The sequence below is a fragment of the Aspergillus welwitschiae genome (genome assembly GCF_003344945.1).
Source record: "Aspergillus welwitschiae strain CBS 139.54b unplaced genomic scaffold BDQ94scaffold_20, whole genome shotgun sequence".
Lineage (NCBI taxonomy): Eukaryota > Fungi > Ascomycota > Eurotiomycetes > Eurotiales > Aspergillaceae > Aspergillus > Aspergillus welwitschiae.
Genome location: NW_020798714.1, coordinates 331,567 through 354,446, shown reverse-complemented (window position 1 = coordinate 354,446; position 22,880 = coordinate 331,567). Strand labels below are relative to the sequence as shown.

The 22,880-nt window shown below is 50.5% G+C and overlaps 6 protein-coding genes across 6 annotated transcripts; 4 read left to right on the top strand and 2 right to left on the bottom strand.

Annotated features, from left to right (window-relative positions):
• The first annotated feature begins 684 nt into the window (after positions 1-684).
• BDQ94DRAFT_145582 (putative protein kinase) lies at positions 685-4,017 on the top strand. The gene is made up of 2 exons (XM_026766666.1): positions 685-2,787; positions 2,851-4,017. Exons 1-2 carry the CDS (start codon positions 1,272-1,274, stop codon positions 3,396-3,398), a joined length of 2,064 nt encoding a protein of 687 aa, XP_026625201.1. The 5' UTR covers positions 685-1,271; the 3' UTR covers positions 3,399-4,017.
• A 1,439-nt stretch (positions 4,018-5,456) lies between these two features.
• Positions 5,457-8,998, top strand: BDQ94DRAFT_160188 (MFS general substrate transporter; the record flags this gene model as incomplete). The annotated part of the gene is made up of 6 exons (XM_026769183.1): positions 5,457-5,835; positions 5,982-6,228; positions 6,303-7,239; positions 7,692-7,870; positions 7,987-8,181; positions 8,251-8,998. The coding sequence occupies 6 exons, from the start codon at positions 5,457-5,459 to the stop codon at positions 8,996-8,998; spliced, it is 2,685 nt and encodes an 894-aa protein (XP_026625200.1).
• Positions 8,999-9,434: 436 nt separating this feature from the next.
• Positions 9,435-13,700, bottom strand: BDQ94DRAFT_171432 (uncharacterized protein; the record flags this gene model as incomplete). Its single annotated transcript, XM_026771772.1, has 2 exons — positions 9,435-11,792; positions 11,841-13,700. The coding sequence occupies 2 exons, from the start codon at positions 13,698-13,700 to the stop codon at positions 9,435-9,437; spliced, it is 4,218 nt and encodes a 1,405-aa protein (XP_026625199.1).
• An 815-nt stretch (positions 13,701-14,515) lies between these two features.
• BDQ94DRAFT_171431 (uncharacterized protein) lies at positions 14,516-15,620 on the top strand (the record flags this gene model as incomplete). The annotated part of the gene is made up of 5 exons (XM_026771771.1): positions 14,516-14,586; positions 14,641-14,777; positions 14,836-15,120; positions 15,148-15,318; positions 15,406-15,620. 5 exons carry the CDS (start codon positions 14,516-14,518, stop codon positions 15,618-15,620), a joined length of 879 nt encoding a protein of 292 aa, XP_026625198.1.
• Positions 15,621-15,977: 357 nt separating this feature from the next.
• Positions 15,978-18,765, top strand: BDQ94DRAFT_171430 (uncharacterized protein; the record flags this gene model as incomplete). The annotated part of the gene is made up of 5 exons (XM_026771770.1): positions 15,978-15,986; positions 16,042-16,149; positions 16,215-16,900; positions 16,964-17,185; positions 17,241-18,765. 5 exons carry the CDS (start codon positions 15,978-15,980, stop codon positions 18,763-18,765), a joined length of 2,550 nt encoding a protein of 849 aa, XP_026625197.1.
• A 1,654-nt stretch (positions 18,766-20,419) lies between these two features.
• On the bottom strand, positions 20,420-21,377 carry nctA (negative cofactor 2 transcription regulator complex subunit BUR6; the record flags this gene model as incomplete). Its single annotated transcript, XM_026771769.1, has 2 exons — positions 20,420-20,682; positions 20,759-21,377. 2 exons carry the CDS (start codon positions 21,375-21,377, stop codon positions 20,420-20,422), a joined length of 882 nt encoding a protein of 293 aa, XP_026625196.1.
• Between the last annotated feature and the right edge of the window lie 1,503 nt (positions 21,378-22,880).

The window sequence follows — 22,880 nt, the reverse complement described above, 5'->3', positions numbered from 1 at the left end:
GATGATTGTCGCGACACCTCCCGCATTCTGCGAGGAACGTTTCTTTTTGGGAAGTCGTGGTGCCTCAATCCTGCCTCATTGGGCCACCACGACTGGCACATTTTGGGTTAGGAAGCGATGGCTGGTGGCTGTTAAGGAGAGAAGCAGAGAAAAAGAAGAAAGAGAGGCGCAAGGTTCGCAATGGCAGATCGTCAGCCCCCCGTTTTCACCAATGCAAATTGCACCCTGCAAGGAACCTGGAACCGGGCATGGAAAATGCCAAAAGGGGGAGAATACCCATAACAGCGATAAGATTTATCACAGTTTAATAGCCTATAATTTTAAAGAACTACCACGCTATCCTTTCTTCAACTTTTATTGATTATCAGACTACTATAGCTTACGCAGTGTTTTTGCCAGGATTCAGATTAAGGGAGAGAGAGAGAGATTAGAGTATTAATATCAGGTTTGGGTGGCGCGTCCCGTATCAGTTGGGGCGATACAGCGAGGACTGCGATAGGGCCAAGCCATGACAGGCTAATCCCGAACAGGCAAGATCCGGTCCTCTTCTGGTCCTTCCGCCAACGGTATTACTTAATGCGGGGTAGCGCCTTTCCTCGTGGCGGCTAATCTCGAAGCGGCCGGGTTTATCAGCTGACCCCGCCTGGATTTTTCGTTCGCCAGCGTCATCAGCGCCGAGCTACTCAAGAAGTTCTTGCTGGATCTGCTTTTCAGATTGGCTTTCCCTTCGCCTGCTTAAGAAGGTCTGAGGTTCTGGGATCATCTCTTCGGTGTTCCCCGCCCTCCGTTCCCTCTTCCCTGCCTTCCTTCTTCCTTCTCGTCTTCTCTCCTCTCCTCTTCTTCTCTTCCTCTCTCTCTCTCTCCCCTTCTCACTTTCTCTCACCTTTCATTCCTTTGAACCTACCTCGATTTACTGTTGTCTTTCCCTCAACCATATAGAAATCCCTCTCCTGCTAATGCACTGATACAACACTCCTCCCTCCTTCCGTTTATCTTTTGGCCCCCCAGGGTCTCCTTCAGTGCCAAGTGCCACGCGGTTTACTTAAGGTTGACCCGAGGGATTCGCATCTAGACCCCGAACTTGCCCGCTCCCAGTCCACCATCTCACCCGCGACGGCTCTCTTACGGGCCTTTTGTCAGCTGCAACAAAGGGAAAAGATAGAACAGCAAAAACTAGGACAAGAATCCAGGGAAAATATATACTAAAAACAAAATTAATACAGCCAGATTAGGAACGCTCCAATCTTCAGCTGCTCTGTTCTTTCCGTTCGATGGTCCATTCGGATTCGACCCAACCGACCGATAGGTCAGGATCTACTGTTCACCAACCACAGTTACACGAAGCCAACAACCCAACGGCTTCGGATGACAATGAAATTGGTGCGATCTCTGCTATAGTCCCCGGTCAAGGGAGTTTCCATACTCCTCCGCTTTATATCGAAAAGTCTTCAGCAGACCCTCTGCAGGATGTAACTCTGCAGCACCACTCACACCCACATCATCTGCCTTCGCTTCAGATTCGCACGGATCTATCAAACGCCAGCCAGATGAGCCCGCCAAGAGAACCCGAGTCATTCGTGCACCACAGCATCTCGTCCAGCAGCCTGCCCCGGCGCACTCCAAGCTTGCGCGGTCTGTTCGCCGGTCCTCCAACCAGCGCAGGATCCCTGACTTTGTCTCCCGCCTCGCTCATATCTTCCCCTCAGCTTATGGCCATGGGAGACATCACGCCTTTGCCATCGCCCATCGGTGGCATGTCGCCATGGAAACTACCACGGCGCAATTCCCAGTCCTTGTCTCGGACGCCTTCAGTAACCTCTCGCAGCGGTTCCAGTCTCGGTTTGCGACTGAGCGATTCCTCACAAATGCTCGGTACGAGCGAGTCCCGGCCACGAAGCAGGCAATACATGCTCCCCGACAAGCTGTCCGACACACCCATTGAGACACCCATCGAGTCTCCAACAAAACCCCGTCAAGGATCTGGATCAAAGCATTCTCGCAACCGTAGTCTCAGTGAATATGTACCTCCCGGTCGGGCTATCCCCGTCAAGCCACGGCCTATTGCAGTTTCAGGACCAGGAATGCCGCCGGGCATCACTGCATCTGTCAGTACCGACTCGAAAACGAACAACAACAGCAATAACCTTCATCGCGAAGAGTATCTGGCCGTCCACCGTGGGATCGCATTGCCCACGGTCCGTCCTCCTACGCCCCCTCGCAGCAGTCGCAGTGGCTCCGATGAACGCGATGACGAACCCGTTATAACACCGTTAGCCTCCGGCCCCGATGAGATATACTCGGTACGCTCTGTGCGCACGCAACAACGTCGCAAGTATCGCAAGATACGTCAGCTAGGTCACGGAACATTCAGTCAAGTCTCCCTCGCTGCACGTATAGAAAGACGAGAAAGCGACGACGAAACCATGTTTTCCAGTCTACAAGACGTGAATCTGGTGACACAGAAACTTGTTGCAGTAAAGATTATCGAGTACGGGCCGGCAGGTGGTGCAGATGAGGAGCGCTTGGAGGTTTCCCTCAAGCGCGAGGTCGACATACTCAAATCTGTCAACCATCCGTCGTTGGTACAGTTGAAAGCCTTTGGTAGCGACGAGAAGCGCGCGCTCTTGGTTCTGGACTACTGTCCCGGAGGGGACCTTTTTGACGTGGCATCATCGAGTCCACGGCCAATGAGTCCACAACTCATTCGTCGTATTTTCGCCGAATTGGTGGCGGCCGTGCGCTATTTGCATGCGAACTTCATTGTGCACCGCGACATCAAACTTGAGAGTGAGTAACCCCTGATTCTTCTCTCCTTTAGCGAGCCAGGCTGACAGCTGTTCCTGTAATCAGACGTACTTGTCAACCTGCCAATGCAAGCAATGGAAACGATCACGGATTGGCGCACGTACGATCGAGCCGTCATCACCCTCAGCGACCTGGGTCTGTCCCGACGAATACCCGAGCCTCCCGAAAGCCCTCTTCTCCAGACCCGGTGTGGGAGCGAAGACTACGCGGCGCCTGAGATTTTGATGGGACAGCCGTACGATGGACGATCAACAGACGCATGGGCCCTGGGAGTGTTGTTATACGCTATGATGGAAAATCGGCTTCCGTTCGACGCATTGCCGGGCACCCGAGGCGACCCTGCCAAACTCCGCGCGCGAACGCCCCACCGCATCGCACGAGTCGAGTGGTCCTGGTACCGATATGCCGACAGCGACGACGAATGGGATCCTGAGAAAGGCAAAGACCTAGAAGGTGCCCGCGATTGCGTCGAGGGGCTATTGAAACGCAACACGAAACGGAAAAGCCTGGACGAGATCGCGTCGATGGCGTGGATTAAGGAGGCGATCGACATACCCGGCGAACTAAAGAGGGGGGATAAGGAAGTGCCATAGAGCTGGTCTCTTTTCAGTGGTTTTTTTCCCCCTCCTCTCCATTACATTATCTTCTTCTTTTTTTCCCTTCTTTTCTTCCTCACCTTACACTACTTATTTACCCATCTTTCTTTCTTCCTTTTTCTTTCGTTTTAGACTTGCATCTTATATTTCTTTACTAACATTCGTTTACTGGCGCATTGCGACCATATATAATTCTTATTCTTGGGTTTGGAGACGGATGAATCCTGTTGTGTCGTCGAAGACACCATGCATTGCAGCATCGAAACCGCTTATCTTTACCTACTTACTGAGTTCTGTTCACTAACTAGCATGAGCCGACGTTCACTTGGGTGTTTCCACCCTGGTCACTATTACTGTCTGTTCGTTCCCTTTTAATGTTGACGATTATTCATACAACCAACCCTGTCAGGTTCTATATGCTATACTATACTATACTCTCATGGAAAGACGCATTCTCTCCATTGCGGGATCACCTAACTGTAACTGTACTATCGTGAACAAAGTACAAGTCAATAATAAGTACCAATACCACAGGTGTCGACGAAAAGGAGAGACACCGGTGTCACAGACAAAATAGATAATTATAATTAATTAAAGTACGGCAGTAATACACGATTTATGATATCACTCCTGATCCATTGCATTAAGATGATTGATTGATTGATTGATTGATTGATCGATCAATCTAGAAGAACTAATTACCGAGCAAGTACTGAGGGTCTGTCCGCCGGCACGTCTCCTTATCGGACTTAACTAGCTAGTTCAGTAAGTAGTAAGATTAGAGCAAACTATCTACTTGTTTACTTACTGTAAAGTAAATATTATAAAAAGTATTATTGCCGATCTGGAAAGAAGGCTACTACTGATCGTACTTTCGAGGGAGGGGGTCGGGAGGGGCATCTGCATATGCAGTAAGCAACTACTAACAACCGACATGATCATTTCCAATATTCTGTCTGTCTGGGTTAATAATTTTTCACCAGAAAAGGAAATCGGTGGTGCAGGTGAAGAGTCGGTCAGACGTGACTTATATTAGTAAATATATATTCTCGACCGCTATCTACAGTGTAGCAAGTAGATATTAGTGTTCAAGAAGGTTGAAATAATGAGCGCGGATGATCGGATGGCGGGCGGATCGGTGGCTTTCGCTTCCAGGAGGAGAACCCGAGAAAACCCCTGAAGAGAACCAATGTTTTTGTTCGTTTCTTCTCCCCCGCTGACGACGGCGCGCGTCCTGCACAACCCCCTGATTGGCTTCAGGCTGAAGGATGTGGTTTCGAGAAGACCAATAGAATGATGCGGCCCGATCAGCAGGAAAACTGAGTGGTTGGCCTTTTCAATCCTGCACTGTTTGTAAGCCCTAGACTCTTGGTACTAGTGGTAGATTGTCAGTTTGGACAAATGGCAGGCAGTGACTAGCTGCAACTGCAGCGGGAGTGGAGGCTGACGACAGCTGCTGCGCGGTCTGTGTCCTCTGATCGCATAAGATAGTGATCTGTTCAGTGGCTTCAGTTGTTGCCTGTCCAGAGAGAAGCATGGTAGGCAAAATGCTCGGATGCCCGCGGGACCCAGACTCCAAAGTGGACACGCAAATTCTTGAGGATCCAAAGCCAAAGACTGTTTGGCTATCGATTTAGTCCCTTTTCTTTTCTCACTTGCCACGTCCCAGGGTCTGGACGGATTTGTCTCGAAATAGGAGAAACCGAGTTGGCCCCGTGGACTAGTCTCACTAATCATATAGTGTGGAGTCACCCTGCAACTGCCTAAGCCCGCCGCCCCCCCCATTCGAGGCCAACGACAGCCTCCCCTGTGCTGCCATTTTTAATCTTCTGGGCGGGCCCCCCCGGCAGTCTTATATGGCGCATCTCTTCCTCCCCTTCCCGGTTTCATCTCAATTTCCTTTCCCCTCTCCCCTTATCGGGGTTTTGTGGCTAGGCTGAGAGGTTCACCGCTTAATGCTCGTATTTGATCGCGTTCTTGCGCCCATATGTAATCCCGCCGTATATTCCCTCCCTCTCACTTCTCTCCCTCGACTGGCAATGGTCATCTGGAACCATGCCTCTTGAGTCCAATGAACCCCTCGACCGCGAGGATGCCCCGTTCCTTGCCTCGGGTCAAAGGCCCTCGTCCCCTGTGGATGAAGGGGAGCCCAGTCCGTCGGATGCACAGAAAGAACACCTTCGGAAAACTCGCTTTCGCTTAATGTTGACCCTCTTTGCCATGATTCTGGCCGTCGAAGTTGGCATCTGCATGTCCAACGGCCCCGTCACCCGTATATACGAGTCCATCGCCTGTCGAGAGTACTACGCGCAACATGATCCAACCCAGATTGGGGCCGACGGCGAGGTCCAGGAGGAATTGTGCAAGGTTAAGGCGGTCCAGCAGGATCTGGCTGCAGTGAAGGGCTATATGGAGTTTTTCGATGGCATTCTCAGTAGGTCACGACGAAGGCACCACTGGTTCGGACGAGGCTACGTCGCATCTCTTGTTCCCTAGTCTCTACCGATCGGGCGCCTCCCTTTTTGCACTTCATGCGCGACATATAGACGAGGACCCTTATTCACGTTCCTTCTCATCCAGGTGCTGTGCTAGCAATTCCATACGGTCTGTTGGCTGATCGACGGGGCCGGAAATCCACCATTTGTCTCAGCATTCCCGGATTCGCCCTGAACTGCATTATTCAGCTGGTGGTGATGTGGCGCCCAGACGTCTTCCCCCTGCGAACTGTCTGGGCATCCTCCTTGGCTTGGTTGTTTGGTGGAGGCCCTGTCGTGGCCTTCGCCATTATCTGGACCATGATGTCGGATGTGTCAACCGAAGAGGAAAGGTATGCGTGTTCTAGATGCCACAATAGTTGGTGTGATTATGGCTAATGCTTCTCAGAGCGGCGATATTCTTCAGGTTCGGCGTGGCTAGCATGGGGGCCGATTTCGCCTCCAGTGCCGCCAGCTCCTGGTTGATGTCACTAGACCCGTGGCTTCCTCTCTTGCTAGGCTGGGGCTTGGCTGTTATTGGCATGTTCTTCGCCTTATCGCTACCGGAAACGATGCGTGTAGGATCATCGCAACCGACTTGGAAGCAACCGAGCATGGAGATGAGTCAGGTATCACCCGGAAACGCCGAGTATAAGGAAGTTCCCAGCAAGGAACAAGAACAGGAGGTGCTTAGCGATGAAGAGACTCTTCAAGGAGAGGAAGCTTCTTTCACGACCAAGACAGCACGACCAACCTTCTTCGCTTCTGCGAAACAACGGTCGCGGGCCTATTTCGCGCCCTACTCCTTCATTTTCAGGAACAAACAGATCATGCTCCTCCTTACCGCGTTTCTTGTCTATCGACTGAGCCGTGGCTCGTCCTGGTTTTTGGTCCAGTACATCTCCACGCGGTATAAGTGGACCCTGGCAGAAGCGAACTTCCTCATGTCATTCAAGCCGGCCTTGACCATCCCGTTGTTCTTGTTCATCCTACCGGCTATTTCACGACAGCTGCTCAAGACCATGAAGCCGACGCAGAAAGACCTACAGCTCATGCGCATCAGTATCGGGCTGTTGGCGGTAGGAACGTTGGGAATCGGTCTTTCTCCTAGCGTAGCCATGTTGATTCCCAGTCTGCTCGTTCAGACATCCGGGTCTGGATTTGTCTTCCTGACTCGTGCGCTCATTACCACGTTGGTGAATCGAGAAGAAACGGCACGTCTCTTCACCATCATCGAGGTTCTGCAGTCGGTGGGCAATGTCATTGCCAGTTTGTCCATTACCACGGTGTTCCAAATCGGGCTGGAACTCGGAGGGCCTTGGATTGGTCTGGCCTGGATGATGACGGCGACGGCCTTCACTCTGGTAGGTGTAGCTATCTGGATGTTTCGGATTCCTTCTCGTCAGTCGGATGACAAGATGGAGGAAGACAACGAGGTGTTTTGAACTAGTGGGACCTGAACAATGTACATATATAGAACTTTAAGATTTTTCACTTCATGTAAATAGTATAGATGAGAAAGAGAAAGAAACTTGCTTGAAGTCTGTTGATGTGAGGGATGAACTACTTACTTACTATAACTATGGGCGGTGACCTTCCAGCCTCGGTTTCCCGATCGGGGAAGGTGATTACCCAGGCAGGACTAGTGCGGGAGAGCAGCAGCAGCTCGCATGTGAACATCTCAATTCCATTCCTTCGTGCTGAAATCAACAAATCACTGGGACTTTCTGCTGGTGCCGCCAACAACCCCCCGGTCTGCTTTGAGTTGGTCGCCATATCTTCTCTTTGATAAGATACTATCGGCTTTGCTCAGCAGGTTCCCCCGCCTGCCGCGCCAACCGGACAGCTTTACACATCCCGTCCTGGTTCACAAGCTTACGGCAGTTTGCTGTCAAAGCCTGGTCATGTCCACTTTGCAGTTTCCCTAATCCCTTTAATCTCATCATCATCGAACATCTCTTGTCATGGAGAGATTCACTCAGTTTCGCGATCGAGGTGCGTATGCAGATCCCCGACCCTAGTCATCGTACCGGCGCTCGATTACTGACGATAATGCGCTGTGTAGGAACGGGTGTCTCACCCTTCTTCCCGACTCCTCGTCCATCGCTCAGCTACCCCCAGTGGGTTCTACGAATCTTCCTCTTCTGCGTCCGCCTTCCGCTCTTCATCTCCGTTTGCATCGGCTACTTCCTGCTTTTTCAATGGCTTCCAATCACATCGCTGGGAAGGAAGGCCGCTCTGTGGTGCATTCTAGGCGTGCCCAGCGTCTGGTGGGTTGATCTTCAGGTGGACGGTGTGAGAAAAGGGTCAGTTGCGCCTCTCTGCAAACTCTATGTCTATCTTGTAGAATATCTACTGAGCTCCTCGACTTTTAGAACCCTCAACAATGACCGGCATCAGAACCGTCTACCCGGTCCCGGATCCATCATTGCCTCCTCCTTCACCTCTCCAATTGACGCACTCTACCTAGCCGCCGTTTTTGACCCCATCTTCGTATCTTGCTACCCCTCCACCCGCGAAGTTGAACAACTATCTGTCTGGCAAGCAATTATCCGCGCCTTCGCTCTCCCACAAGCAAAGCCCCCGCCCCGAGCCCGTACGGTTGACCTGAAAACCATCATGCGGAAGTACCCCGGTCGGCCTATTGCCCTGTTCCCAGAGTGCACGACCACCAACGGACAGGGCGTCTTGCCGCTAAGCCCCGTTCTGGCGAGCGCTCCTCACAAGACGAAGATCTTCCCTGTGGCCCTGCGGTATGAGCCTAAAGACGTGGTGACTCCAGTACCCGGGTCGTACATGACGTTCCTGTGGAGTCTGCTGGGTCGACCGAGACATTACATTCGGGTGCGCATTGGACAGGCAGTCGTGGGCGTCGCTGCGGATGAACTGCCAACGCATGACGCTACCATATTTGATGCTAGTGCTACGGAGAATGGATACCCTCATGACAGAGACGATGAACGGCCCTTCAATGAGACCTCCGTGATGGTGCTGGAAGAGCAGGTGCCGAACTATGTAGGGGATTCGCTGGCTCGGCTTGGCAGAGCCAGGCGTGTAGCCGTTACGGCGCCGCAAAAGTTGGAATTTGTGAAGTTGTGGAAGAAGTCATATTGGACATGGTAATATGCCGTCAATCACGGCTTGCAGATAGGCAGTTGCTCATAAGTAGATAAATATCAGTATTCTGGCGGAGCCACCTTATATCCTTTCTCTATTTGCGGACCATTCTAACCAATTGGTATCCCTTTTACGCAATCGAGGAACATTTGCTGTAGCATACAACTTGCTTTCATGCTTCGCTGGACGGAAAGGGGTTCCCAAGCAAATAGCCTACTAGGATATAATTTCCATGTTTTCTCACTGACATGCAATGCAATAGCAAAAGAAGAACACGTCCAACAGGCACGTGAGACAACCATCGAGCGATTTTACTAGAGATCCAAAATTACTTCTCCCGATTCATCGTGTCACCATAGAAAATAGTTGTTACCTCAATGCTCTGTCTATATCTTCAAAGAACCTAGCCATGGCCAACGAACATTGTCTTGCTACCAATCACCTAAAAGAAATGCACGTCCCTACCAGAGTGAAACATCACTGGCAGAAGAACTTTGTCCTCGTGGAGGTCCTTGATCGCGGCGTGGAGACTCACCGGTATCTTGGCTAAAGCCATTTCATTGAGGCGATCTTCCAAGTATCCAGCATAGTATTTATCATAGAAGAACCGGATACCCCAGCCAACCATTTTGAAAGCCTTGCCGGCTGATGTAAAGGTGCCATCCTGATCTGGTTGTTTTGCCTTCTCTTGTCTGCCTTGCTGAGTCTCGTCTTCATCATCACTAGACTCACCCCAGGAGAAGCTCTCCTTGAGGTTCTCGTGAAACCAAGTTGCGTACGTCCCTGCCTTCTGCGCATCGAGGTAATGGTCAAGCATATCGCACATAACCAATTTCTTTTTGTGCATGAAGTTGTGCCAAAACTCGACCAAGCCCTTCTCAGGAACGGCATTGGAAAAACTGAACAGGTCTGTGGCGATTCGGCGGGCGTAGAATTCATTGCCTGTTCCCAGTTCCAATCGGCAAAGGAACCATTGCGCCCCTGGCGTGCCAGAAAAACGTGCCAGAACCCATTCTCCGGCTATAGCGTGAAGATTGGCTTCTGTGACAAAGTCGATCATGCGAGAAACTCGTCTCTGCTCTGCTGAAGAGCCGTAGTTTTTGAGTTTGGGCCGACTGTCGCGGTCTGCGTTTTCTGTTTTCTGAGAAGATGCCGTATCCGGCGCTGGATCTTGGCCATTGGATTGCTTATTTTGCTGGTCCTTTGGGTTTGCTGGCTGTGCATCGGTTTCATCACCCCGTGCGGGCGTGTGCGTGTTGGCCGGGACAGCTTCTTTGAGGACGGTATGCTCGATCACATCGACCAAGTCCAGTTGCCTCTCAAGGACCTTTCGCTCACAGCAGAAGGCCACCATCGTGAGAGTAAATCCAGTACTTATGGTACACCACCCATCGATCATCTCTTTATCACTTGCGGCATTTTTGACCTTCGCACGAAGCTCTTCCGGCTGCAGCATAGTTACCACAATGCGCTGAATGTCAAATACACCCTTGATGCCAGAACTGTTCACGACAATGGGGTTCGGACAGATGATCTGCTCGTCACGCTCGCTGACTTTGTTGGCCTGCGCTCCAGATTCATTGCTTTCATCTGGAGATTTATCGTTTTCAACAGAAGTTCCGTTGTCTCTGTGTGCAGGGTCGCTTTCTAGCGCCATGCGGACAACATTCTGGATCTCGGCTTCAAATTGTTCTGCCTTCTTGGAGTTTTCTGTTGACTTTTCCTTCTCAGCTGCTTTACCTTCCATGAAAAGGTTCCCCTTGTGAAGGTTCGGTAGCTTAACTCCCCATGACTTCTTCCTCCCAATCCCCGGAGCTTCAGGTGTCCGGGGGGTCTGAGGAGTCAGGGGCGTATCGGGCTTTTGCACAATCCCATCCTGTTTCGCATCTTCTTCCGACTTAGTTTTCCGTGCATAGTCGCCAGCATTATTCAGTGTCTTAACGAGCTCGGGGAAGTCTAGAAGCCTTTTCAGTGTGTGGCTATCATATTTCCTGATGAGTTTGACCAGCTCTAGAAGCAAATTGACCGTTTTTTCGTCCTGATTGAAAGTTGAGACGAAGTTGCTAGCATTGAGCAGCATGTCAGTAATACCTTTGGCGATAGTCAGGGTTTTGGTGCGATCCTTTCGGAAAATTCTGACGAGTTCACCATTGACATCGAATCGTGACTCGGTGTAAAAGGCGTCAATGTTCGAGGCGTACAAAGACCGGCCGCGTATTGGGCTACCATTGTACTTGCCAGTCCAGTTGAAGACAGAAACATCGTTGGAGTTGATCACCACTTCATCCATTAGCCGCGACAAAGCCTTGGTAAGGCCCTCGGCTGGGAACGCTGGGAACTGCACTCCAAGGACACCCATCAACGAGTACGCCTTATCAATAGCCTTGGTGCACTGTCGATGCGATGCCAGCATCATAACGCTATGAGCAGAGAAACGGCTCCTCTCCGTGCCATTCCACCAGCTGCTCAGGCCTTCGACGTTGCTGAACTCGGCGATTTTTTTACGATCATTCCTTATGGGCTCGGTTGCCTTGCGTGCGAGGGCTCCAAGCAGCAGGTTGATTGTTCGCCTTACTGCCTTCTCTCGTGTCAGTCCATTATAGCGCTCAGAAACCATCTTCAAGATCAGCTCTCTAATGTCATGATCCGGGTCAGCGTAGCTTGGCTTGTCCTTGAATGCTTCGACGACGAGTTGGACAGAGTAGCTGATACGAGCTCTCGCCGTTTGCTTATCCAAGTTCTTGGGCGCGGCATACCCAAAGAGCTTCAGAGCGCGGATGATGCTCTCTGCGCCAATTGTCTATATCGCAGTTAGAATATAGTATTCCTTACCGGATGCTTATCTTACCTCTTCTGCCTCACCCGGTGTGGTGGAACTGATTCTTTTCTTCTCACTCATCTCTCTTTCCTCCGCGACTGCCATTTCTTCCAGTGCCTTTTTTACCCGGTGATGGTTCAATACATCATTGACGACTTTCGGTGCCTTGCCGTTGACGTAATTGAGGTTCTGGGTGTAAAGATCAATGAAGGGGCAAAAGTGATAATAGAACCCCAAACTGTCAACCGGCCGCGACAGCATCTTCCAGTCTGCGTTGGCGTAAAACGTCATTTTGCTGAGTACCAGTTCCTGCAGTGTCCAGCCTCTGGTAGCCCATGTTGGCTTCCACTCTTTGACTTCGTCAAAGCACGAGACAGGCTGGCACCGAGGCTTTGTCTTCATAGTTGTACTGACCACGTCGCTATCCTCGGAGTGATCCGGTTCCTCCTCTTCAATATTGTCTTTGCTTTTGCACCACAGGTCCCACTCATCCAACCATTCCCGGTTGTCCCACGGAGTATCCAGGTGAACCAGGCAAAAGTCTGCGTTTGCGTACCATTCTCCCATGCGTGCTAAGGACTCACTCAATTCAGCGTCCTGTCTCTTGTTAATACAGCAGTTATCCAGCCAAATATATCGTCTACCCGTCTTGGAGAAGGGTCTGTTCTCAAAAATTTCTCGCGCGCGACTGATAGACTCTTGAAGCTTCCGTGCCGACCTCTTCTGCTGCAAAGCCCTTAGCAAATCGTCCATCTCATATGACAATTGGCGATTTGATCGAAATTTTGAGATTCTAGATTTCTCTGATGCGTAATCATGCTCCGCGCTGAAGTACTTTTCCGCCGCATTTTTAGCCCTCTTCTCTGCATCTTCTTGTTGCTTCGCTAGGCTTGGTAAACTCTTAACTTCTTTCAGGAAGTCTAACAATTTCTGGTAACTGGTTTGCTCCAGATCTGCCTGTCTCTTGTTTGCATCCTCGACGGTCCGCTTTTGCTTGGTATCAACCACATCTCTTTCTAGCATGGACACCCTGAGAGACGTCACGAGCAGTTTCCGGATTGATTTCCCTGCATCTGGTCTCTCCTGTAACAACTTGCGCAATTTCCCTGCGATTGTATTGATCTTCTGGTCGCAGAGAGTGAGAACCGCATCCATATCATTGTACCCAGCCAATCCTCCCGGGGCCTCTTCAGCACGTTGGGCTTCGCAGACAAGCGCATAGTCAATTTCTGCACCCTTCCAACTATGGGACAGCATGCAATATTGATCTTCCTCTCCAAAGAAGCCCGTATCAACCAAATTCATGGTATCCAAGTCAAACATTCGAAGCGGAACTGAGTTGTCTTCTACTTGTCCAGCGGATGAGCTGATAAGAAGATCGGAGTCTTCGTCCATTGACTTGTCCAAGTAATCGTTGTAAAGTCTAGGCTCCGTGCTAGACCTAAGGATAAGATGAAGAAGACCTCTGAGCTTTTCGTCATTGGAGCTATTCTCTTTTGTCACGATACCTTTTACCCTGGCCATTTCGCTGTTTGCAGATTCTCTCAGTTCCTTAGCGCCCATAACGAGGCTCGATTTCATGGCTGCATCGCGTATGCTGCCTAGGAGTTGATCTTTGGTAACAACCTTCTCTGCTTCCGGCGTAGAACCGTTCGATTTGTCGTCCGCCGATTCCCTTGGTTCATTGCCGTTGCTAACGAGGCTCGCGTCCGTCGGCGGATTGCGTAGACTACCCAGCTGTTCATTTGCTGAGGTAACTTGGCTTATTGCTGGAGAGTTGACGACGGAGTTATCGTCGGCAGCTGGCAAGATAGATACACCGAGCTCCTTGTCTGGGGAATTTTCGCGCCTGAAAGACGGTAGTTCGAACTTATGCTTGTTCTTGAACATCTTGCTGGATTTTAGCGAACGGAGGGGCTGACGATGGATATCAAAGATTCACAAGATATGTAGAAGTGGGAACGGCAGTTCAAAAGTCACTTTCTGATGATGAGTCAAGAAAGACCGTAGTCATCTTGCCAAGTTATATCCACAAAGAAAGGCTTATCGAAGCTGTAGGCCATGCCAACCGCACCCACCATCTCCGCATCATGCTGTCCGCCACTTGCAGGTCGACTGACGGAGATATCCGACGGCCCGTAGCCTAGCCCTCATCTTCGATCGGCGATCTACCGAACGTGTAATGTTTGATCCGAGGATCCGACATGCTGACAGCCAGTAAGCTAGCGCCGTATTGATTATTTAGCGCCGTAAGAGTTGATACATCTCCCGAACCAGACCCGGGTGCATTAGCGGTGCGCCTCAGCTGGACCACATATCCCCGATGGCAGGTCCCCGAGGACATGTTGCCCACGAAGATCCGTCTGAATAGGGTCGCAGATTGGTACTACGCGTCCATCGTATGCATGTTGATGTCGCAATTTCCTTCCTAGCGGCATCCAGCCTGCTTATTGGCAGTCTTGAAGCCAATGGTGTGCCGCTACATGTCACTGGAAAGCTTCTATCTCATGCAACCCTCAGCCGCGCGAGTGCCACCTTCCATTCCGCAACCCCTCCAGCTGCAGTCTGACGGCGAACTTCGGACCAAGCACCGATCGTGTAGTTAGCACTTTCTGGGAAAGGGTGGGGGGAGAGTGCAAACCAAATAACAATAGTCTCTGCGCGCCTCCCTGAATAACCCCATATCCCCTAATTGTAAGCTCAGCATGGCTTCCTATCACCGAGTTCTTGGAGTTTTCGGCAAGTCCGTCAAGGACAAAACGCTGGAGTGCGATTGGTATGTCTACGCCGCTGCGCGAAATCAGGGTAACTTTGCTAACCATTCTACCAGTGATATTCATCCATGGGAAATCAAAATCAACGGTGAACAATGGCCAGGAAAGATCCGCCTAATCGGGTTTGTGGATGTGTTCTTCCTTTTCTCTTACTCGGCCAACGCACGTTTCGAGAAGGGAATCATTGTCTACAGTATGCCCTGGTAAACCTTGCTATAGAAAACGATTAGCATTTGTTGACTTGCTCATAGAGGAAAGGTATGACCTCGAAAAGCTCCTCCAGCAAAGCGATGAAGCTCGTGCGGAAGCTGGCGAGAAGACTTCCAAGGAAGATCTCGAGAATTCTAGCGAAGAATATTCCGATACTTCTGCTACCCCAGAAACTCTCTTGTCAAGGCTTCCGTGCCATGAAAGCAAGGAGGGAGTGATTCAGACTGAAGTGGTCGAACTCGGTCGCGAGACGCCGAGCTCGTCTTCTCAGTCGGAGATCCAACAAGGCATGTTGCATACAGTGTTTCACATCCGCAAAAGGACAAGTCAGAACTAACTGAGCTCAGCCACAGACCAACCCACAAAGGATGACAAACGTCTGGACCGTCTAGAGTTTGGAAACACAACATTGTACAAAGTACGAAGCTTGGGCCACGAGGTGGGTCTCAAAAACCGATATCCAGTTTCCTCTATTCAGGAATGGACCATCGAGATTAACAAACCCTACCATCGGGCGCTGAGACGTATGTGAGCCTGGATTCTTTGGTTTCCGCATATGTCCGCCTGCTCCGTCTTTTGATGCTGACTATGTTTGCGACGTATGTGAACAGGACGCATTAAGCGTGCCATCAAGGAACACACAACCACCGAGCTCTTGGAAGATGTGGTCCGATGTGGGTTTATCTCACATGGTCAGATGGCCGGCCACGTTCTATCCAAGTACCTCGTGGGTGGTGTTTTGGATGACACTCTGACGAAGTATATCGAGGGATTGGCGGTGGGAAATGGAGCTGGAAGGGTGCCACTGGCTAACCAGGGGTACTGAATATAGTATATATTTGTGATGGGTATCCTGATCTTGATTGAATGTTAGATGAGGTTGTGGTTGTTGGTCATGATGAGATGGGTTGTGGTAGTAGCTCATAGTCGTTGTGGTAGTTATAGTCGATTCTGGAATAGGCAATCCTTGTGGAGGTGTCCCAAGAGTCTAACCCGAAAGGGGTAAACTGATAAGGCATCACAGCTAGGCCTGATATGGCAAGCGGCACTAACCCCTTTTTGCGCGGGCGAGCAATTGCATCGCCGGCCTTGAGATTAATCTTCAGCTTCGACCTCCCCGCGGACTCTCCACTCCACTTGGGTCGGCTCCAATTCCGGAGTAATATGCTGTTCCTACAGAACAATGGACTTTGTACGACTTTCCCCCGTCCTGTCCCTTACCGCCGTCCTTCAGCTAATTCCTCCAGTGGTCTCGTCTCATCGGGGGCTCCCGCTCGCTGTCTACTAAAGGCTTCCGGGCCTCCACTCCCACAGAGCGATTGGCGTCCTTCAAACGGACATGCAATACCCTTCAGGTGTGTTAGCCCTTCTTCCTCCTCCTAGTTTCCCCGTCGTGATCTTCCCCGCTCATTCAACCTAGCAAATATGGCGCTCCAATAACTCCTCCACCGGCGAGCAATCCGCGACCGTCCACGCGCGTAATTGCATTGATCGCCTCATCTCCGTGCTGAGCGACGAATCCCGCGGCCCAGCTCCGCACCCATGCCTCGCATATGCGTCCTCCTCGCAGATCTTCGTCACAGTCACCAAGCTCGCTTTGTCTTCCTACGACGATGGCATGCTCCGATCCGCGACCGTGTTCTTCAACACCCTGATCGATTCGGAGGTCGATGGTGTTGTCGATAATCGACTCTTTGCCCGCGCCCTGGTGGATTTAGTGCGACGTGCGGATAAACACTCGGAGGACGTTGAGGGACGACTCGTCGAGCTTCTTTTCGGCGTGGCTAACAATATTCGTCTGCAGCCGAATATCCTGCCTGCGTGGTTCGCTCCGCGGTCTGATGAGCAGGATCGCGAACAGAGTAACGGTAATAACACTGGGGCTGAGTTTGCGGGTGCAATGAGAAAGGATGACTTTCCGTTGTTCTACCTGCTCGTGGAGTATGTGCATCATGCTGGAAGAGCGGGAGATTTCGCTCGTACGGGATTGCTTTATTTGATCGAGACGGCTTCCAGATCGAAGAACCTTGAGAGATGGTTGATTGAAAGTGACCTTGCTACCCTTATGGCTACTGGGTTGGGTGCGCTGTATAGTCAGTTGGGCAGGTGAGTGCTATTAAGGTGGTTCGTGCTGAGGATGGGGAGTAATGACTGATATCTGTTGCAAAGCTTGACCTTCCCGGAGAATACGGACGAGAATATCCCACATATCATTGCTCTGTCGGATCACGCGCAACAAGATACTGCTCTTCCGCCACTGCTGGGCATGTCTATGGACTCGTTCATGTCGTATCTGTTGTTCTGGCAGGATACTATTGATCATTGCAAGTCGGCGGAGGTCAACGGGACTTTGTTGGATCATTTCCAGATTCTCTTTCTGGAACAACTCTTGTAAGTTTGATTGTATAGTTGCTGAAATGCGGCTTGCTCACTGTACTGCATGCAGGTACCCGTCATTACTTGAGTCTTCCGATGTGCAAGGGGGCTCAACGGCCGCTGTGCTTACCTACTTGTATCGTATTCTCGAGTCGGTCCACCAAGAAGACTTGGTCCATCGGATTCTTCATTTCTTGCTTGCGTCTCCCTCTGACTCGGAGCCTGCGACTGTCGGAAAGAACATAGGTATGTCTGCCAGCCGACGCAAGTCGCTAGATGTCTTGGCCGCTTTCTCCGAAGAAGCTGCGCGGCCCTCGCCGTCGCTTTTCAACTTGAGAGATCTGGCTCTCCTTGGGCTTCAGTCGACAAATAGACAGACTGTTCTGGCGACATTGCGGGTAATGAGCACCGTCCTGCAACGGCACCACACCTTTGCACGGTCATTGATACGCACCGTTCCCGGCCAGCATGCCAAACAACGGACTGTCGGAGCGTTGAACGTCGAGCTGGAACAGCTTTTGAACATGGCCACGTCTACCGTTAATGACCCTACGTTGAATGAATCTTATGATAACTACCTCAAGGACGGAATGGCAATTCTCGAGGCCCGGCTGTGCATTCCCCCAGCCGAAGATTACCCGGAAGAGAGCCTGCCGCTCGAGCTGCGACACGACGACCCCATTGTGCGCGAGCTGCTCAATTGCCTGGAAAACTTCTTCACGAACAGTGTTATCGTGAACCTGGCGTTGACCGAAGTTCTCGGGAGCATCGCCTCATCACACCTGATTGCTCTTGACGGCTGGCTTCTCGTGGACCCTTCCAAGTACATCTACAGCACATCAACGAACAAATCTTCAGAAGAAACCCCTTCGACAACCCTTATTGAACAGATCCAGCGAGCCTACGAAGAGCCATCCTGGTCCCACACCGACACTCCAGCCCTCACTTCGGTACTTCAGAAGCTCGTGCAGAAGATCCAGAAATGGCGCAAGGACGTGCCAGACTTTGACATCCTCGTCGCCGCGCGTCGCGATCTCCTGCACCAAGACGACGAGCCTGTCAAAGGGTCCGGACGTTCTCAGCGTAACTCTGCACCTCCAACACGCTCCTCCTCCCGACACCCAACATCCAACCTCGACGCAGACTACGGATCCCCTCGCGGCCGGTCAAGTCGACCCCTCGAGTTCTCCAGCACCGCCACCTCCTCTCCCAGTCGAGACACCATCGGGTCCCCCACTCGCGATCTTCCCTTCCGACCGCCTCGCGACGTCTCCACGGCGCGCAGATCCGCCGCCGAAGAACTCCGCCAGCGTCTAGAACAGCCATTCCCAGTAGACGATGCTCCTCGCGAGGCCAGCACCGATACCACAGCAGAGCAAGCAACTGACGAATCAAACGATGACGCAGGCGACACAGCAGTCGTCGAAGAAGAACCCCGCACCGCGACTCTGGGACATGTCCTGACCAACGTAGTCATCCTCTACGAGTTCTTGTTAGAAACCTCGGCTGTCGTGCAGGCGCGGGGAACGTTATTCGGGGAGGCGGGATATCCTGGAATAGATGGTCCTGTAGATACTGCTACGGTTGAGGCATAGTCAACTACTGTCTGTGTTGATAGGGGTTTCTAGTAAAGTCGTGGGCGGGACCTGCGATTATGGGTGACTGAGTGATTGTATGGATGAAAATATATAAACATTATTGTATTTTGCTCGTATTTCTCATTCCTAGTGATTATAGCGTGTCTGAAAGTATTACCTCGATGTAGCTTTTTGCATGATAGTACGTCGTAGCTAGCTGCCTGCCTAGGGAGTTCCTTAAGCAGTATTATAGTAGTATTAGTAGACAATCGTGATGAATTGAAATGGACATTGGACATTCCTCCCAATCGGAGAACGCGATCATCCTATGCTACAACAGTAGTAAGTAGTCCATGTTTTTGCCACAGTTGGTACTCATAGTGACCCGCGAAGATCAGTAACACCCGTTGCGGTTCAGTTATACTATAGTAATAGACCGTTATAGACAATGATTTATGACAACTAACCAATATGACTACTACATGATGTAAATAATGAAGGCTTGACAATAATACAATGATTACTATAAACATTTTATCATTATTACTACTGAGATTGTGATTCCTAGCCATTATCAGTTGTATGATATAGGATGGAGATGGAACCGCAATATATACGCACCACTCATCTATGGAAACTACTTACTATCCCCGCATTGCCAGTTAGCCTACTAACCACGATACTAACTACACAATTAGATAGTATACTTCCTACTTGAGTCCCATCTTACAATGCCAAGGTTTAACAGATTGGACATAGTCATTGTAAATTCCTAATTCCATAACCAGATTGACACCAGTGATGACTGCTCACAATGAGGAAGTCATGTGATGTGACTTCAGTTGGCTTGTATCACACGAAGTACCAGTAAGAAAGGATATCGCTAAGTTATGCTGGAACTTTTTTGAATTGATATTTGGCTTGATGGTCAGGAACAATAGTAGTGTTGCTATACAGTTTAACCTGATACGCTCCTAATCCCATATGGTAAATATTTCGTATTTCGTATCTACGCGTCTCGTTACGCGCAGATCATACATTCGGTCCGAGTATAGTACTAGGTAAATATAGGTACACGCGCAACTAAGCCCATGTGAGACGTGGTAGGTTGCTTTGCCCTTCTCTTTCCTCCCATTCCCAGATCCACTCTAGCCATTAATGATACACGTACAGTACAGATAAGTGCTTGTCACACTTCACGTAGTATGAGAAGCAAGCAAGCAAGCCAGCGAGCAAGCAATTAGGGAAAGAAAATACCCAATGGAATGATAGACAATAAAGAATCGAGAAAGTAAGCAAATAGTATTCACATCACGCGATGCAAGCCCAACCATCCATCCAACCAACCTGATCATGCCCCCGTTACCACAAACGCCATAGATAGATAGATAGAGAGAGAGAGATGGTGGTAGCAGAAGGAGTAGCAAGAGTATGATAGTAATTCAAGTCAAGTCAAGAATGCGCCCGCTCTTGTCCACCCAGTCTAAAGGTTAATAAAAAAGAAAGAAAGATGGAACCATCCATATCGATATCGAATCGAATCGAATGGCTACCCATCGCGTAAGCAGACGAAAAGTCCCTCAAACCACATAATGCATGCCAGCTGACATTCAAGCCAGTTCGTTCCAAAGAAAACACGCGAAATGAGAAAAAGAATCGTAGTGGGCATTAATTAATCACTCTCTTCTTTCGGACGACGTCCACCGCGCTTTCGTTTCGGTTGTTGTTCATTCTGATCACTGTTATCGTCGTCGTGTTTCCGACTAGCCGGTTGATCAGGAACCTTGGCGATGATGTCAGCGAGGAAGTCGAGCACTTCGTCTTTAACGACGGCTTGTTTGAGATGCGAGGCTGTGACGCGTTTCGAGTTGCGGTCTTTGGCTTCGCGGGCGGCTTTGGTGACGAGGGAAATCATGAAGAGTTCGAGAGCTTTGGCTGTAAGGCAATTATGATTAGCATTAATATTCAAAACATTTCGCAATAATCAGTTGAGATGAGGGTGGCAACTTACACACTGCGATAGGAGTAACTTGAGCGACTTTACCGACATCTTCATCGGCTTGCATGATGCGCTTTATACGCGCGACGGGAAACTTGGTCTTCACTTCCACATTGACGGGTGCAGGAGCGGGCTTCGGAGGCTCTTCTTCCTCAATAATTGCGACGGGTTCCTCTTGTGGTTGTGGTTGCGGTTGAGGTGGTGGTGAAGGTACATAGTCCTCTTCGTCGACGGGGTCGACGGGGTCGACGTACTTGGAGACGGGCGGGTGAGGCGCGACCTCGGCCGCTTGGGCGATACGCGACGAACGACGAGCCATGTCCGGATCGGGAGGGAAATATGAGGAGGATTGCTGAGGAACCCTGGTCTGCGGGACCGGGTGGTGAGGAAGCGATGGTGGTTGTTGTGGTAGAGGTGGTGGTTGATACTGCGGGGTGAAGAACGGTGAGGCGTCGTAGGAAGCGCGATGGGCGAAAGGATTCCCGAATTGGTAAACCGGGGAGTGGTGAGGATGTTGATAGTGCGCGTTGTGGTTGAGGTTGTGGTTGTTGAAGGTAGGTGAGAGGGGAACTGACTGGAAGGTGGAAAAATCAGGGGATCGTGGACGATAGGATTGGTCTTGGTCTGTCATTGCTGTGGGGATATTTTTTTTCTTGTTTTTTTCTTTTTTCTTTTTTCTGTTTTTAATTTATAATATTTTTCTTTTTCTTTTTCTTTTTTTTTCTTAATGAAGAGATCCAGGCGTTATGGGCGATGCGCGTGCGCGCCTAACAGGAAAACGGCCTAGTATGGAATAAATATGGGGAACGTCTTTTTCGTACCTTGGCCGCCAAAGTTGGAGTGACAACAACAGATTGGGGAATGGAGGGATTTAAATCGACCTTGATACCGTGGCCGGCATAACACACCACTGGAATACAGGGTCTGGAGGAATTTCTGCCCAGGATAGAAAATGTAGACGAGATTCAATGCCACAATCTTCTTTCCGCGATGAAGAAGATACTCTGGTGGCCGTGAAACCAAATTGTTTGGGGATGCTTTCCTTGTTTGTGCCGATCGCGCGGCGCGGATGGTCCGAGCTTCTTTAGAACGAATTTGGTGTAATTTTTGAATGAATTTTGGCCGAGAGCAAAAAGTGCGTGTACGGAAGTGCGTGGCGTGGGTGGCCCCAGCATCCAGAGAGGAGACGAAGAGGACCGGCGCCCTTTCTTCCGGGGGAGCAGCAGCAGCGGCCCTTTTAACCCTGGCCTGCCTGTTCCACTGCTCGCGCTAAAAATACCGTTCCTCAGGCTCACTCTTCGATTTTTCTTTTTTTTCCCTTTTTCCCATTTTCCTTTTCCTGGGTCGGACGGAAACTGCTTGGACTCTAACCTGACGGGTGGTACCTTCCAATCACTCATCCTTTCGTCCTCTACAACCTCTACAACATCCATCCCCATCCTTTACTTTTAATTAATTAACCATCCTCCATCATCACGATGACTACGCCATCTTCCTCCTCTGATCTTGTTGTTATTCGGCATCATCCACCATTTACCCACAGCCCTATCAACTGACTGGACTCAAATTATGGCAACTCCCGCCATTTCAACCCCCTCTTGTCTATCACTTCGGTGACGCGCTGCTGCCTCATCGTGAGGCCGTGGATGAGTCTTACTTCTCAAGTTTCGGGGTGTCAACTCAGCTGCGAACGAACCACTCCTCTCGTCGCCACCCCGCCCGGAGGCACTGCTTAAATGGTTCGCTCCCTGATTGGCCCCCCTCTGTTTTTGGCTTTTGGCGCGCGTGATTCCACCCGTCGAGTCTGCGTCAATGATGCAAAAGCCACAGATCGTATACTACTGCTTTCTCCCCCAGTATCATTTGTTGCTCAGTCGGGCTGTTGGTGTCCCCCTGACCCTGTAGACGGTAGCTCTCTAATGCGGGAGCTAGTGAGTCAGTTCTCTGACAGTCATGTCATCATTCGTCTTGTGTTCCTGTTCCATGTCTTTGTTCCTTTCCCCTTTCATCATATTATCTATCTCTCTGATCGATATCCCCCACCAAGACGCGTGATGATGATAAACAGAGCTCCAGAGATCGGGGGAGAAGGACGATTTGGCGCGCAGAGACCCATCAAAGGTATCGCCGCCGT